Below are 12,589 nucleotides of genomic sequence, written 5' to 3' on the forward strand. Positions count from 1 at the left end.
TAAAACTATGCTGTTAATATTTGTTTTGCATTATTGGACCTAATCTCATAATTTTAAGCTGTTTCACAGTAAAAAAATACAGTACACTTTTTTTTTAATCATATTTTGAGATCATCTCGCGACCCCCAGCTCATGCCTTGTGACCCCCCGGGGGCGTCGACTCCCACTTGTGTAGATCACATGACTCTGCGCTACGTTCGTCATATGCACAACGCAGTAACTATTGATCCACAAGGGAAATGACATGTAAACACAGTAACTCACAAAGTAACCACAGCTCGACCAGCCGGGCCCTTCTGTCTCGTCCTGTATCTCATTGTCATCACCCTCCTCCCGCCTGGGCCCTCCTGCACTTTTAACGTCAACCCTGCCTCCTGCGCCCCCAAGCACAGGTGTGGGTTGCTACGACAACAAGCAGGTAAATAATGGATAGAATCACGATAATCTAAAAACACACACAACTATGACCAGCAATAAATGACAATGAATAAACAAACTTTAATATCTGCCCCATGTGTGCCATATTACAGTCCTCGTGCACCTATAAAGTGCTAGTACTACTTAAAGTACCTGTGCACTTGGCTACACTGACACTTCTCTATGTTTGTTGGGAGATATTATGCTAATTGAAATGACAGAAAGTTCAACCACAAAGTTTTCAGCACTAGTATTTTAATTTCCTATTAGCCGCTATCTGTCCTCTTTGGCATTGGCCCAGTTTCCTCCACTTCCTTTTGCGCCATTGTCCAGATGTGTGCGTCCGGCGCGCTCTGATTGGCCGCCAGCCCCTGCACCCCGACTGACCCTGTTCTGCCGGAGGAGATAATTGCTTGTCAGGCATAAATGGAGAGATTAATGAATTCATTAGCGGCGAGGAGTTTAGCTTTTCACGGCAGCACTTACGCCTATGACACATCACGCCTATTGTTTTACTTGCTAGTTAGCCGCCAACAATAACATTCACACAGCAAATTGCCTCATATGCTATGTGCGGCGCAAAGAGAAGCACCGTCCTTATCCAGCGCTTTGGCAAATAATGCGGACAAAAGCAGCTGAAATCCATATTCTTCATCTTAATTACCTTTGTTAGAGAGCCGGGTCTGCGAGAGGCGGAGGAGACAGGAGGCATTAATCCACATTAGCCTAGCGGCGCAGTCAAGTGTGCGTCGCGGAGCAAACTCTCTCCACTTAATTAGCAAACATGCAAACGAAATGTGGGACAGTGTTTACTGTGAAGCGTCAGGGATTCTGCACATTTCTGAGGCAATGTTGAAACTGTATCGGTATTGCAATTAAACGTGCACTACAGCCACGTTTCGACCGGTCCTGTTCCCCCAGACCGGTTCACGGTTCACACAGACATAGCTAATGTCCATCCATCCATCCATTTTCTACCGCGTGTTCCCTTTCGGGGTCGCGGGTGACTGGAGCCTATCCCAGTGACTTCGGGCCTTAGGCGGGGTACATCCTGGACAGTGGCCAACTTGTCGCAGTCACACATAGCTAATGTGTTCTTAATAAATAAAATCTAAATGATATCACAATAGTACTTTTAATCATGAGGCAGTTGCTGTGAGATGTGGTAAGTAAACAAGAAACTACTTGTTACTTGTTGGGGTGCGTGCCTATGTTCGGAACTACGTTAATACTAGCATAGGCTACTGGTTCAGGTTCCACAGCCCCAACAGTTGTGCATAAATGAATGGTTTTACAGCATAAAATAAAGCAGCATATAACCCAAACCCTGACCCAGGTCTCGGGGAACATAGAGCTGGTTTTGCTAAGCATATGGGCTCGTTAGCAAGTTAGCATCAGTGGAAATACAGTACGAGATCAAATCACTTTTGATGGGGAATTTTGCCATCTTGTTTTCTCTTGAGCCTGGGTTTTCTCCAATCATCTCGCTGTGGTGTGTAGGTCCTCCTAAGATCGCTTTGGACGCTAGATCTCGATCAGGGTCCGCTTTGGATCACTTAAATGGACGAGGGAAACGGTGGGAACAAGCCTTATGATGTCACTCCTCTGGTGATATGGCTTTGTATGGAATTTTCGGCAGTATTAAAGCATTACAGCACTTCAGTCTCACCAGCAGACATAAAACATGTACTGTATATATTTTAGTTTGCTCAAAGCTGAGGCTTGAACTCAAAATCCTCTGGTAGAAAGTCACCATGAACGTGATGAGAAGAACCCCTCAAACCATATGGAAAGTACTTTCTACTTTTGAGTCCAGTTCAAATGTTCAATGCAGTAGAAAGCACAGATAACTGCATTCAAATAGTGAAGTAAAAATAAAAATGTATCCTGCGTAAAAACAATAAAAATACTTCAATTAAATACGGTACATTTACTTTTGTACTTTCCACCACTGAATTTATCACTATGTACTGTATGTAACTGTTCTGGATCACACTGAGGTCAAAGGTGAAGGACGTTTTCATAACTGACCCCTGATCCAGTACAAAACGTATTAAGTACATTTATTACTTACTTACTTACTGTACTTATTAAGTACTTTTGTTCAAGTACCTGTGCTGAACTTAAAGTACATGACAGGTTCTCATGTTTTTCTAATCATTACTAACCAATTGGTGTGATAGTCAAATTGAGAAAATATGAAAATTACAGAATAAAAATAAATAATAATTATCTAAAATGGAGGGAGAATTTCCCCAGAAAACACTTTTTTTTTTTTTGTCTGATAGTATTTATATTATGGTTGAGACGGTACAGTATAACCATATCATCTGCCGCTCAAAATAAACCAATATTGTCATGTTTTAGTAATATCTATCGGAGTTCAAGTCCCAGCTTTGGGGGAATAGATTTTAAATAGATTTTAAACTTTTCCACATGAGAATTCCCCCAGAATGATTGAGTGTCATAACTGTAGAATAACAGCACCAGCTTTAATCAGAGTGTAATCAAAGAGCAGCTTACATCTGCTGAGCTCTCGTACAGTTGTGTTTTTGTACATCAACATGAAGCAGAAACATGTTAGAATACAAACACATACTGTTATTTGACATCACATGTAACATCTGGCACTCTTTAATACTAGAAAATGTAATTGGTGTAAGTCGTATTGTTGAGTTTCTCCTGTATAAATATTTCAGGATCTTAAAATGACTTGTGGACACTTTACAGAAGACATTATGACTTAATCAGAATATTTAGAAATAAACTATAACATATGTGGATCATTCATTTACATTTTGTTCAGTGTAAAACCACAATATTGATCTAAAACAGCTTGAAAGTGGAAATGTGTCAATTGATTTTCAGTTCAAAACTGCACAGTGACATTTAGTCTTCACAGTAACAAGCAGTCTATTTTCAATTACCTGTTGTTATTGTTTGCATTAATCAATCAATCAAAATAATGGAATGATGAGGGAACGCCGTTTTTAACATGGTTTAACAGCTCACAAAAGTATATTTCACATAGGAACGTCCCCTTTAACGTTCAAATTCCACACTGCATATAGACTTCTCAAAGTGTGGAATGGGTGGTGCTCGATGCTCGTGTTATCGATCACTTAGCAACTCGGATAGTACGAAAACTCAGGCGGGACTCGAAATTTCAAACATTTTCTTCTGTAGGTGGCATTAGGTCGTGTCATTGACTATAAAAAAAGGTACAAGAGTGGAGCATGACTAATGAGGCTGAAACAATAGCTGCTAGATTCAACGTTTGCGATCTGAAATGGTCTGAACGAATCTGGTGATGGTATATGAACTTTAGAAACGCGGAGGAGCACTTAGGTTTTTAGTACCAACAGGATTTAACATGTTAAAACTGAAACACAGAAGTAGAGGAGGGCGATATCATTTACCAAAAAAAAATAGTAGGATAATGTGTTAAAATGTCCCTAAATCCGAGCAAAATGTATGTCAATTTGAATAAAATGTCGGAGTGATCAACTTTAAAAACACAAGAGCACTTAGAGCCAAATGCATTTTCCTTTTTCTAGGTTTTCTATATTTTTGGTAGTTAATACATTTATATTCTAATCTGCACGTCTCCAAAAGGTCACTTTCAGTTTCGGCCCACCTCTGTAGAAAAGCACCAGAACATACTAGAACCTGTAGCGCCCGACCTGAACAGCTGAATGTACAAGAATATGACTCTAGAATCAGATCCTAATGGTCTACATAACTCTTCGGGAGATTCAGTTCCAAACTTCTGACCCACAAATGTTGAACCTGCTGAATTGTAATGGCCCCTCCAGAACACGCTCCATCCTGAGGCGAGGGCCCTGCAGAGGTTTGTGCTCCTGCGGCTCATGCTGTTGGTGGTGGACAGTCTGACCAACACACGTTCAGAGCTGACCGGATGTGGCTTATATTTCTGTTCCAAATCAAGCCAAAGAAATGGTATTCCCTTGTTCCTTCAGAGTTTGAAAATACTGAGTTCCATACTGAGTGTGACTGTGGTCGAGGAAAGGTCTTTAGACGGCCCAAACTTCGGCCCATGTGGAGAATGTCTCAATCCTGGTGCATCTTCTCCTGGTTGAACTTGTATTCATACTGAGAGGAAAAGAAAAAGACCATCAACATTTGGGAAAATATGTTTCATTTACACATCTTCATATAGAGATGACATTAATGGGGCACCGTGTAACTTTTTAGTGCCATTTTAAAGTTATTTTCAATCAGATTGAAAATAGCTTCTGGATGGAGTCGAATCAGTGCCTCTGAAACCTCTTTCTACCACCTCCGTGGATTATTATTCCTTTGCATTAACTGTTCTATTTGTCCTTTATTTCAATTACAAGTGGTTTTATTACTCAAACAATACTGTCTTACTGTGAGTGGGCTCGCCTCGCCACAGACCTAGAACAGTCACCTACTTGTCTCCATGAAGTTTAATGCTAGTGTGGAACATTCCAGAAAAGCAACATCTCCATCGAGACAAGCAGGTAGCAGAGCCTCGTTCAGAAAAGTTACATAGTGCACATTTTACATATATAAGCTGTATTTATTGGTTCCACTTTGGTTGCAGGCGTCATGTACACGGAGCTCATGAAGGAGACTCACCAGAGACAGCTGTCGCCCGATGTTTCCCATAGTGATGACTCCAGCGAAGAAGATACAAGGCAGCCAGGAGCGGATGTACAGGAAGTCTGGAGACGTGTACCTGCACAGGACAACTTGTATTAAATATGCTATAAATTCCACAACACAAAACATAACCCTAAAACCACTTAGAACTGACTCACTTTGCACCTGTAACTGAAAAAACTGCCCAGGAGATCATCACCAGTCTGAGTTCATCTACATGCTGCCTCAATGTGTTACCCACCAGATTTCTAAAGTCTGTGCTGAACAGTTTGCTAGCACCACTCACTCACATAGTTAACATGTCGCTTCAATCTGGAACATTCCCAATGTCTTTGAGAACTGCGGTCATAAAGCCTCTCCTAAAGAAGAGCAGTCTTGATGCTGCAGTACTGTGTCATTACCCATCTCTAATTTGACATTTTGGGGCAAAGTCCTTGAAAAGGTTGTTTACCAAATTTTTTACAATCTAAAAAACATTGCCAAAATCAAAAGTATAGTGTCTAAACCAGACTTGGAGAGACTTATCCATGCATTTGTCTCCAGTAGATTCGACTCCTGTAACGGCCTGCTCATGAGCCATCTCGGACTCTGAGGACCTCAGGAACCGGCCTCCTGCTGGTGCCCAGAGTCAGGACTAAACATGGACCGGCCTCCTGCTAGTGCCAGAGTCAGGTCTAAACATGGACTGGCCTCCTGCTGGTGCCAGAGTCAGGACTAAACATGGACCGGCCTCCTGCTGGTGCCAAGAGTCAGGACTAAACATGGACCGGCCTCCTGCTGGTGCCAGAGCCAGGACTAAACATGGACCGGCCTCCTGCTGGTGCCCAGAGTCAGGACTAAACATGGACCGGCCTCCTGCTAGTGCCAGAGTCAGGTCTAAACATGGACTGGCCTCCTGCTGGTGCCAGAGTCAGGACTAAACATGGACCGGACCGGCCTCCTGCTGGTGCCAAGAGTCAGGACTAAACATGGACCGGCCTCCTGCTGGTGCCAGAGCCAGGACTAAACATGGACTGGCCTCCTGCTGGTGCCAGAGTAAGGACTAAACATGGACCGGCCTCCTGCTGGTGCCCAGAGCCAGGACTAAACATGGACCGGCCTGCTGCTGGTGCCCAGAGTCAGGACTAAGCATGGACCGGCCTCCTGCTGGTGCCCAGAGTCAGGACTAAGCATGGACCGGCCTCCTGCTGGTGCCCAGAGTCAGGACTAAGCATGGACCGGCCTCCTGCTGGTGCCCAGAGTCAGGACTAAACATGGACCGGCCTCCTGCTAGTGCCAGAGTCAGGTCTAAACATGGACTGGCCTCCTGCTGGTGCCAGAGTCAGGACTAAACATGGACCGGCCTCCTGCTGGTGCCCAGAGCCAGGACTAAGCATGGACCGGCCTCCTGCTGGTGCCCAGAGTCAGGACTAAACATGGGGAATCTGCGTTTCAGTTTTATGCAGCTAAAATCTGGAACATTCTTCCTGAAGATGTGAGACACTGACAATGTTTAAAAATAAGCTAAAAACAGTTTTGTTTAGCTGCATATGATATACTTTTTCTCATTAATTAATTACTTTATTCTCGTATTGCGCTTTTTTTTTTCTTGGTTGGCCCTTATACTCCGTCGTACTTTTATAACATTTTGTTTTGTGATGTTAATGCATTTCCTGTTGTGTTAAGCACTTTGAATTGTGCTCTACAAATAAACTTGCCTTGTCATGGACACAATTATCAGGCGTTTCATGTTAGTTAAATACATTGTGTAACCTTGGAAGAATCTGAGTTCACATGAGTCAGTCTGACCTGGCTCCCACTGGTGCAGAGAATGGGCCAATCACAGTAACCGAACCATAATTAATGCTTGCGTAACCTTTTATCTAAAACCTAAACCTAAACTTGTATCCTAACTTTAAATCCTCACAGGGACCTGATTTCTGTCCCGATGTGGAGCCATGACATGTGTGTACAGAGTCTAGTCCCCCACAGCCCACATGTGACCAATAGCAGCCACGTGTACAGTATGTCCAACAGGAAAAGCTCAGTGACGTACTGGAACAAGCCGTTGTAGACCAGCAGCTGCGTGGCCAGCGTGGCTAACAGTGAGATGGTGACTCCCAGGCCGAAGCCGCTCCGAGACCGGTCGAAGCTCCACCACAGGCCCATGGACAGAGCGGCCAGCGTGAGGGACAGCTGCACGTTGTTGGCAAAGTCCACTTTCTGATGCAACGCTGGGTCAAGGGGCAAACCATTTGTGATTGAGAAAGGTCTACAAAAGAACGTGGCTTTGGCATGAAACTGAGTGGTTAAACAACCACTCAACAACAGCAGTGGCTGCACAATTCAGGTACAGTGAGAAAGGAAGTATTTGAACAACTTTCCCCTCTAAAACTTTATGGAGGAAATGAAAATGTGTATTCTGGCTCCTGTTAGTCTACCTTTAAAAAGTCCACCACTCCTCCACTTCTAAATTACTAGCACCTGCATAAAAACACCTGTCCACCCCACAATCAGTCAGACTCTAACTACCATGGAAAAAAGATCAACTGTTGTGATTGTGATCTGCGTGCATCTGCAGTTAATTGCTTTTCACTTCTTTAAAAGTGTTAGACGAAAGGCTAAAATCCCAAAATGATGATCAGCTGTGAGGGTCGGTGAAGGATACGGCGCTGGCGTGATTGATCCCGACGAACACGGCCACGCAGCGCATCACACTGGACCACTCGCGCTTGAACTTGTGCGGCTCCCCCAGGCGGCTGTCGATGCACGGGTACAGCAGGCCGATCAGAGCTGCAACACAACACAGCGTCAACACACCAACAACACACTGCTCTGGTATGCGACAAATACATTAGGCAACAGGGTCACAACAACTTTAGAAACTGGTCAGAGCGGGGATGAGAACCCTCTTGTAACATGTTGAGAATTGGGAGTAATGTTGACCAATAACTCTAAAATGAGGATTTGGGTGATATCCCTCATCACATGTTTGAACTGAGTAGACAAAACTAAAGCCAAAGGAGGGCAAAACGTGCACATCAGTGACCTGTGACATTGAGCTTTGTGGTCAAACTTTAGGAGCGCGCTGTGAAAGCCGGACGTCCCCTGGTCAGGAGAGGAGAGCCGGGACTATACAGTACATCCAGAACTATGTCCGGTCATTTCAGATGGCTGTGGCTGACAATTAGAATAAAGAATCAGGGAAACGCATACAAACATGGTGGCTTACGAGTAAAAAAACTAAATAACACAGAGGATTGAGAATTGTCAGTAGAATCAAGTGAAGTAAAAGTGATGTCAAAGAGTTATGTATTTTGTTCTGAAAGCTACATTGAGGAGACGCTTTCTGCATTTGAGAAGGTCATTTGTTATGGACGGAGAAATGCGCCGGACGAGCCGGACGAAAAGCATGAGCCAGAGAAGAAAACTTTGTCTACTTGACAATATCTCGAAATCGGATAACTTCAGGAAAAATACAAGTGGATATTGTTTTTCAATGATTCCTTACGGACAGACTGAGCACAAGGATGTACAGAATTAAAGCCGTTTCGTCCGTCATAAACAGCAAACACGTAGGACATGCGTTTGTAAAAGTTGAGACTTTATCACAAACTATTGGCAATTGCTTATTGGGGCATATTAGTCAATGTAAATTAATGAGATATTCGTTTTGTTGAGAAAATAACCTTTAAAATTATGTATAACTTGCTGGTATTGACCACGGAAATAAAAGTGATGATGTAAGAGAACTTATGTAATTTGGAAAATGCTCGCCAGCGGACAGGTGGATGGTAACAGGTTATTAATATCAGAATACAATTGTCCTATGAACAAGTAACTGCAGATTCAGCCTTAATGCAGTAGTTTTTAAGTAAAAAAGTGTGAAACTGTATTTATAATGGATTTATGTTGTTTAAAAGTATCATGATACACATATTAGAAGCCATTCAGATTTACAGCTCCAGATGAATAAAAGCAAAGGAACGCAGTAATTACCCCTCATGTGACACTCATGTTTTACACAAGAGTATTGAGCGTAACAGGTTTAAAGTGTAGTGTCTAGAGAGGAAGTTCTGCTGTGGGCAGGGCCTCCAGGGAACACACTCTAGAGACGGCTGATCGGCATTGTGGGTAATCCAACGCACACTGCTGAATATGCAGAGAAATTAATTGCCAATAATAAGAGGTCTAACTTTACTCCACGCCAAACTAAAGCCATAAAAATGTAGTTATTAGTTATATAGTTGTTTTTGTAAAGGTTTTATCTCTAACATTAAAGTATGGTTATAGTGATTATTTATTATTTAACACTCTAGTTACACTTTTAACTACGGTCAATCACAAAAAGCTTTAAAACTGATGAAAACGCAACTGAAAATCTGAGGAAAATGTTGTGTAAAGTAAAAGAAGTAAAAGGAGGTGGTGCATAAAAAAGCTGCGTGCGGCTGCCTGAACATGCTCCCGTCTCTCCCAAGTGTAAAAGTGTGAGCGCGTGGCAGGGTCTCACCGGAGGCCGTCCCGCAGCAGGGAGGGACCCACCAGGCCGAGGAGAAGATGCTGCTGAGCACGTCCGGGGGGAACAGAGTCACGTTCCTCTGGACCTGCAGAAGGTTCAGCACCAGAGCCAGGAACACGCCCACCGAGAAGAGCAAGGAGCCTCGGATCAGCAGGTTGGTGGTCCTACACACACAAGCACCAACGGGGAGGCATGTCATTACAGAGCTTTAAAATAAAATAAACGATAGATGTTTAAGTGTTGGATACACATAGTGAATGTAATAAAAATCACAAGTATTACGAAGATAAGGCCGACTTAAGGTTGAATGATTTCAGACAGATTTGTTGCTTTTCCAAAGTAAAACAGACTAATGCTTAAAGGAAACATATTAGGTATTATTTGTAGTGTTATTGTCCTTTAAACGTGCCCTTTATTTCGGCCTCTCGTGTTTTAGAACTTACAATAATGTATCAACTGAAAGCACACACTTTATATCTGTAAGGTGTTCCCTCATCAGGATTATGTGTTAGCACTCCATCTACTGGCAGCAGCGGGAATAACCATGGGGAAATAAATAAAAGTTAGCTTGAAGATGCATTTGGTGATGATTTATGGAGATTTACTACATTTGAGGTCACCAAAGTATTTTTTGAGTCTCAGAAGGGAGAAGACTTCATGAAAAGGTTTCATGTAGTGACTGAAGCTAAACACAACTCCAGGGATGTTTTTGATGAGGGAACAGTGTTGTATAAAAAAGTCAATTTTGGATAAGATTTAACTTTACCTATTGGTAATGGCGGAGAAGTAGGGGCCGCGTGGTTGCCGTGGCCCCAGCCCTGGCTCCGCCCACTGCTCTCCTCCTGCTGTGCTGTCACTCATGGCGGTCAGCGTGAGGGACATTTGCTACGATGCAGGTTTGGTCCAGGTCACAGAGAGGATCATAGATCAGACGTGCTACTGAGGCCAGTGCCTCTCATTAGAGCTGCACAGAGAGAAGTCTGCACAGACGTGCTACAATTAGATTCAAAGGCAGTCATCAGAATCAGAATCAAGTTTATTGCCATTTGTCAATGAACAGGATTCACGAACTTTGGAACCTGTCCTGGCGGTTCGGTGCAACACAAACATCACTGAACAATGAATACAAAAACAATGGACAATAAATAACTACCGGGTATTAAAAATAGGTAAGTAGAGTTAAAAATAGACAAGATATGTACATAAAATAAAATATGTAGAGCAATAAAAAGTGAACAGTGCAGTGAGTGCAAAGTGCTTAGGCAGTGTTCATGAGTACAACGGCAGAGGGAAAGAAACTGTTCTTATGACGGGAGGTTCTGGTCCGGATGGACCGTAGCCTGAGGGGAGCAGCTTAAATAGTCCGTGACCAGGGTGAGAAGGATCGGCTGTGATCCGACCTGCACGTCCCAGAGTCCTGGAAACGTACAGTCCTGCAGAGATGGGAGTTCTCGGCCAATCACCTTCCCAGCAGAGCGCACAATCGCTACAATATTCATCAATCCAAACGTTTGAGCTGCAACTAACAAATATTTTAGTATTCGACCAGTCGGTGATTATCATTTTTTATTAGTCGAGTCGACAAATATTTCTATATCTATAAAATATATTATCAACCAAATAAAGGTTGGAATAAGGTGACTGAAGGCTTCTATACAAGAACATATGTACATATAATGTTTATTATGACATGTTTTGTGACAGATTGATTTAATAGCACCACGTTGTTTTTGTTATAAAAAGGTCTTTTTGTATGTGTTTTAGAGTCTGTGTAGTCCAGATAACGATAACAATTATCAAAATAAAAAACGACTAATCGAGACTATTAAAAAGAACACAAACTGTCTGGAAGTCATTTTCACGGACCACTCCTAGATGAACATCTTATTATTTACAAAAACACAGAGCTACAGAAAGTATTTCAACCTTTTCTATTATCAGTGTGTAACATTCATGATTCTATAGCTCAGTAATGGAACATTAAACTGTACTTTGAAATATGTCGGTGTAATCCCTCATTCGTCCAGGCGTGTTCCATAGTAGAAAAAGCTTCAGTTGTAGTCATCTGGACTCAGTTTGAAAAATAGACGTTTCGACTCTCATCACTCTCATGACTACAACTGAAGCTTTTTCTACTATGTACTTTGAAAGTTTTAAACCATACTGTGGATCATTAAAGCCAAAGGAAACAATATTTCCAAGGAAACAAGAGGAGGCTCCTCCAGGCCAATTACAAGTCAGGTTTGTGGAGAAGCAAGCCCCCTCACAGTAAAGACAAGTTTTTTTCAGATTCGTTCAGTTGAAAATCATCCAAAATGAAGAAAGAATGTACGCAGTTCTTTAACATGTGACATCATGTATATGATCTTTTCTGTCTTCCATTACTTATTAGCAGCTTCACTAAATGCCTACATGTTCATTGACTGGATTAGATTGTATGAGGTTACACGCTAAAATACGCTGAATAATATGAATTAGACTTTAAAAAATCCAACAGAGAAGCAAACACAGACCAGATAAACTGCAGCTTGTTCATTCTCAAATTTTAGCTTCCCGTTAGCTTCACTGTTGCCTGTGCTAAACAGCTTAACCTCTGTGAAAACTCTTACCTTACGCTGACATAAAGCCTCGGTTTGTTCGCTTATACATTTTCAACGTTTGGAAACTTAGATGGCTCCAAAAAACAACACATAATTCCGATAAGCCACTGTTTCTGTGTCAATGAAGCTACTTCCGGTTGAATAAGACGAAGTGCCGAGGCAGCCAATCAGCGCACGGAGCAGCGGTGACGTGGCACGTTACAGAAGACGACGTTCCTTAAAAAAAAGAAACAAAGAAAAGAGAGAAATGAAACGAAAATTATGCTTGACAAAAATCATTTGTTATTTTATGTTATTTATTACTTACTCAGTTGTAGCATGTTGTGAAATGTGTTTTATTTATCACTTATTTTAACCTACATTGTTCTACAAGACTGCACTGACTGTTTATAACTGTTAAACACAATATTGGAGGCATATCACTAGC

At 42.2% G+C, this 12,589-nt stretch overlaps 1 protein-coding gene across 1 annotated transcript; it reads right to left on the bottom strand.

Moving 5' to 3' along the window:
* Positions 1-2,890: 2,890 nt before the first annotated feature.
* insig2 (insulin induced gene 2) lies at positions 2,891-12,302 on the bottom strand. The gene is made up of 7 exons (XM_072444268.1): positions 12,172-12,302; positions 10,329-10,526; positions 9,554-9,726; positions 7,712-7,836; positions 7,100-7,266; positions 5,041-5,140; positions 2,891-4,530 (listed from the first exon to the last, which is right to left on the bottom strand). The coding sequence occupies exons 2-7, from the start codon at positions 10,442-10,444 to the stop codon at positions 4,489-4,491; spliced, it is 723 nt and encodes a 240-aa protein (XP_072300369.1). The 5' UTR covers positions 10,445-10,526; positions 12,172-12,302; the 3' UTR covers positions 2,891-4,488.
* Positions 12,303-12,589: the final 287 nt, after the last annotated feature.

This window comes from Eucyclogobius newberryi, unplaced genomic scaffold, assembly GCF_026437365.1.
Source record: "Eucyclogobius newberryi isolate DKJ021-1_F unplaced genomic scaffold, fEucNew1.0.hap1 SCAF_14, whole genome shotgun sequence".
Classification (NCBI taxonomy): domain Eukaryota; kingdom Metazoa; phylum Chordata; class Actinopteri; order Gobiiformes; family Gobiidae; genus Eucyclogobius; species Eucyclogobius newberryi.

What these genes read in the sequence shown, in the direction of transcription:
- insig2 (XM_072444268.1), bottom strand. Translation starts at nt 10,444, where the DNA reads ATGTCCCTCACGCTGACCGCCATGAGTGACAGCACAGCAGGAGGAGAG. An exon ending in CTGCTGCGGGACGGCCTCCG is followed by an intron (nt 7,837 to 9,553) that starts GTGAGACCCTGC and finishes GTTGTGTTGCAG; the next exon opens with CTCTGATCGGCCTGCTGTAC. An exon ending in TCGGGCGACAGCTGTCTCTG is followed by an intron (nt 4,531 to 5,040) that starts GTGAGTCTCCTT and finishes TTTTCCTCTCAG; the next exon opens with TATGAATACAAGTTCAACCA.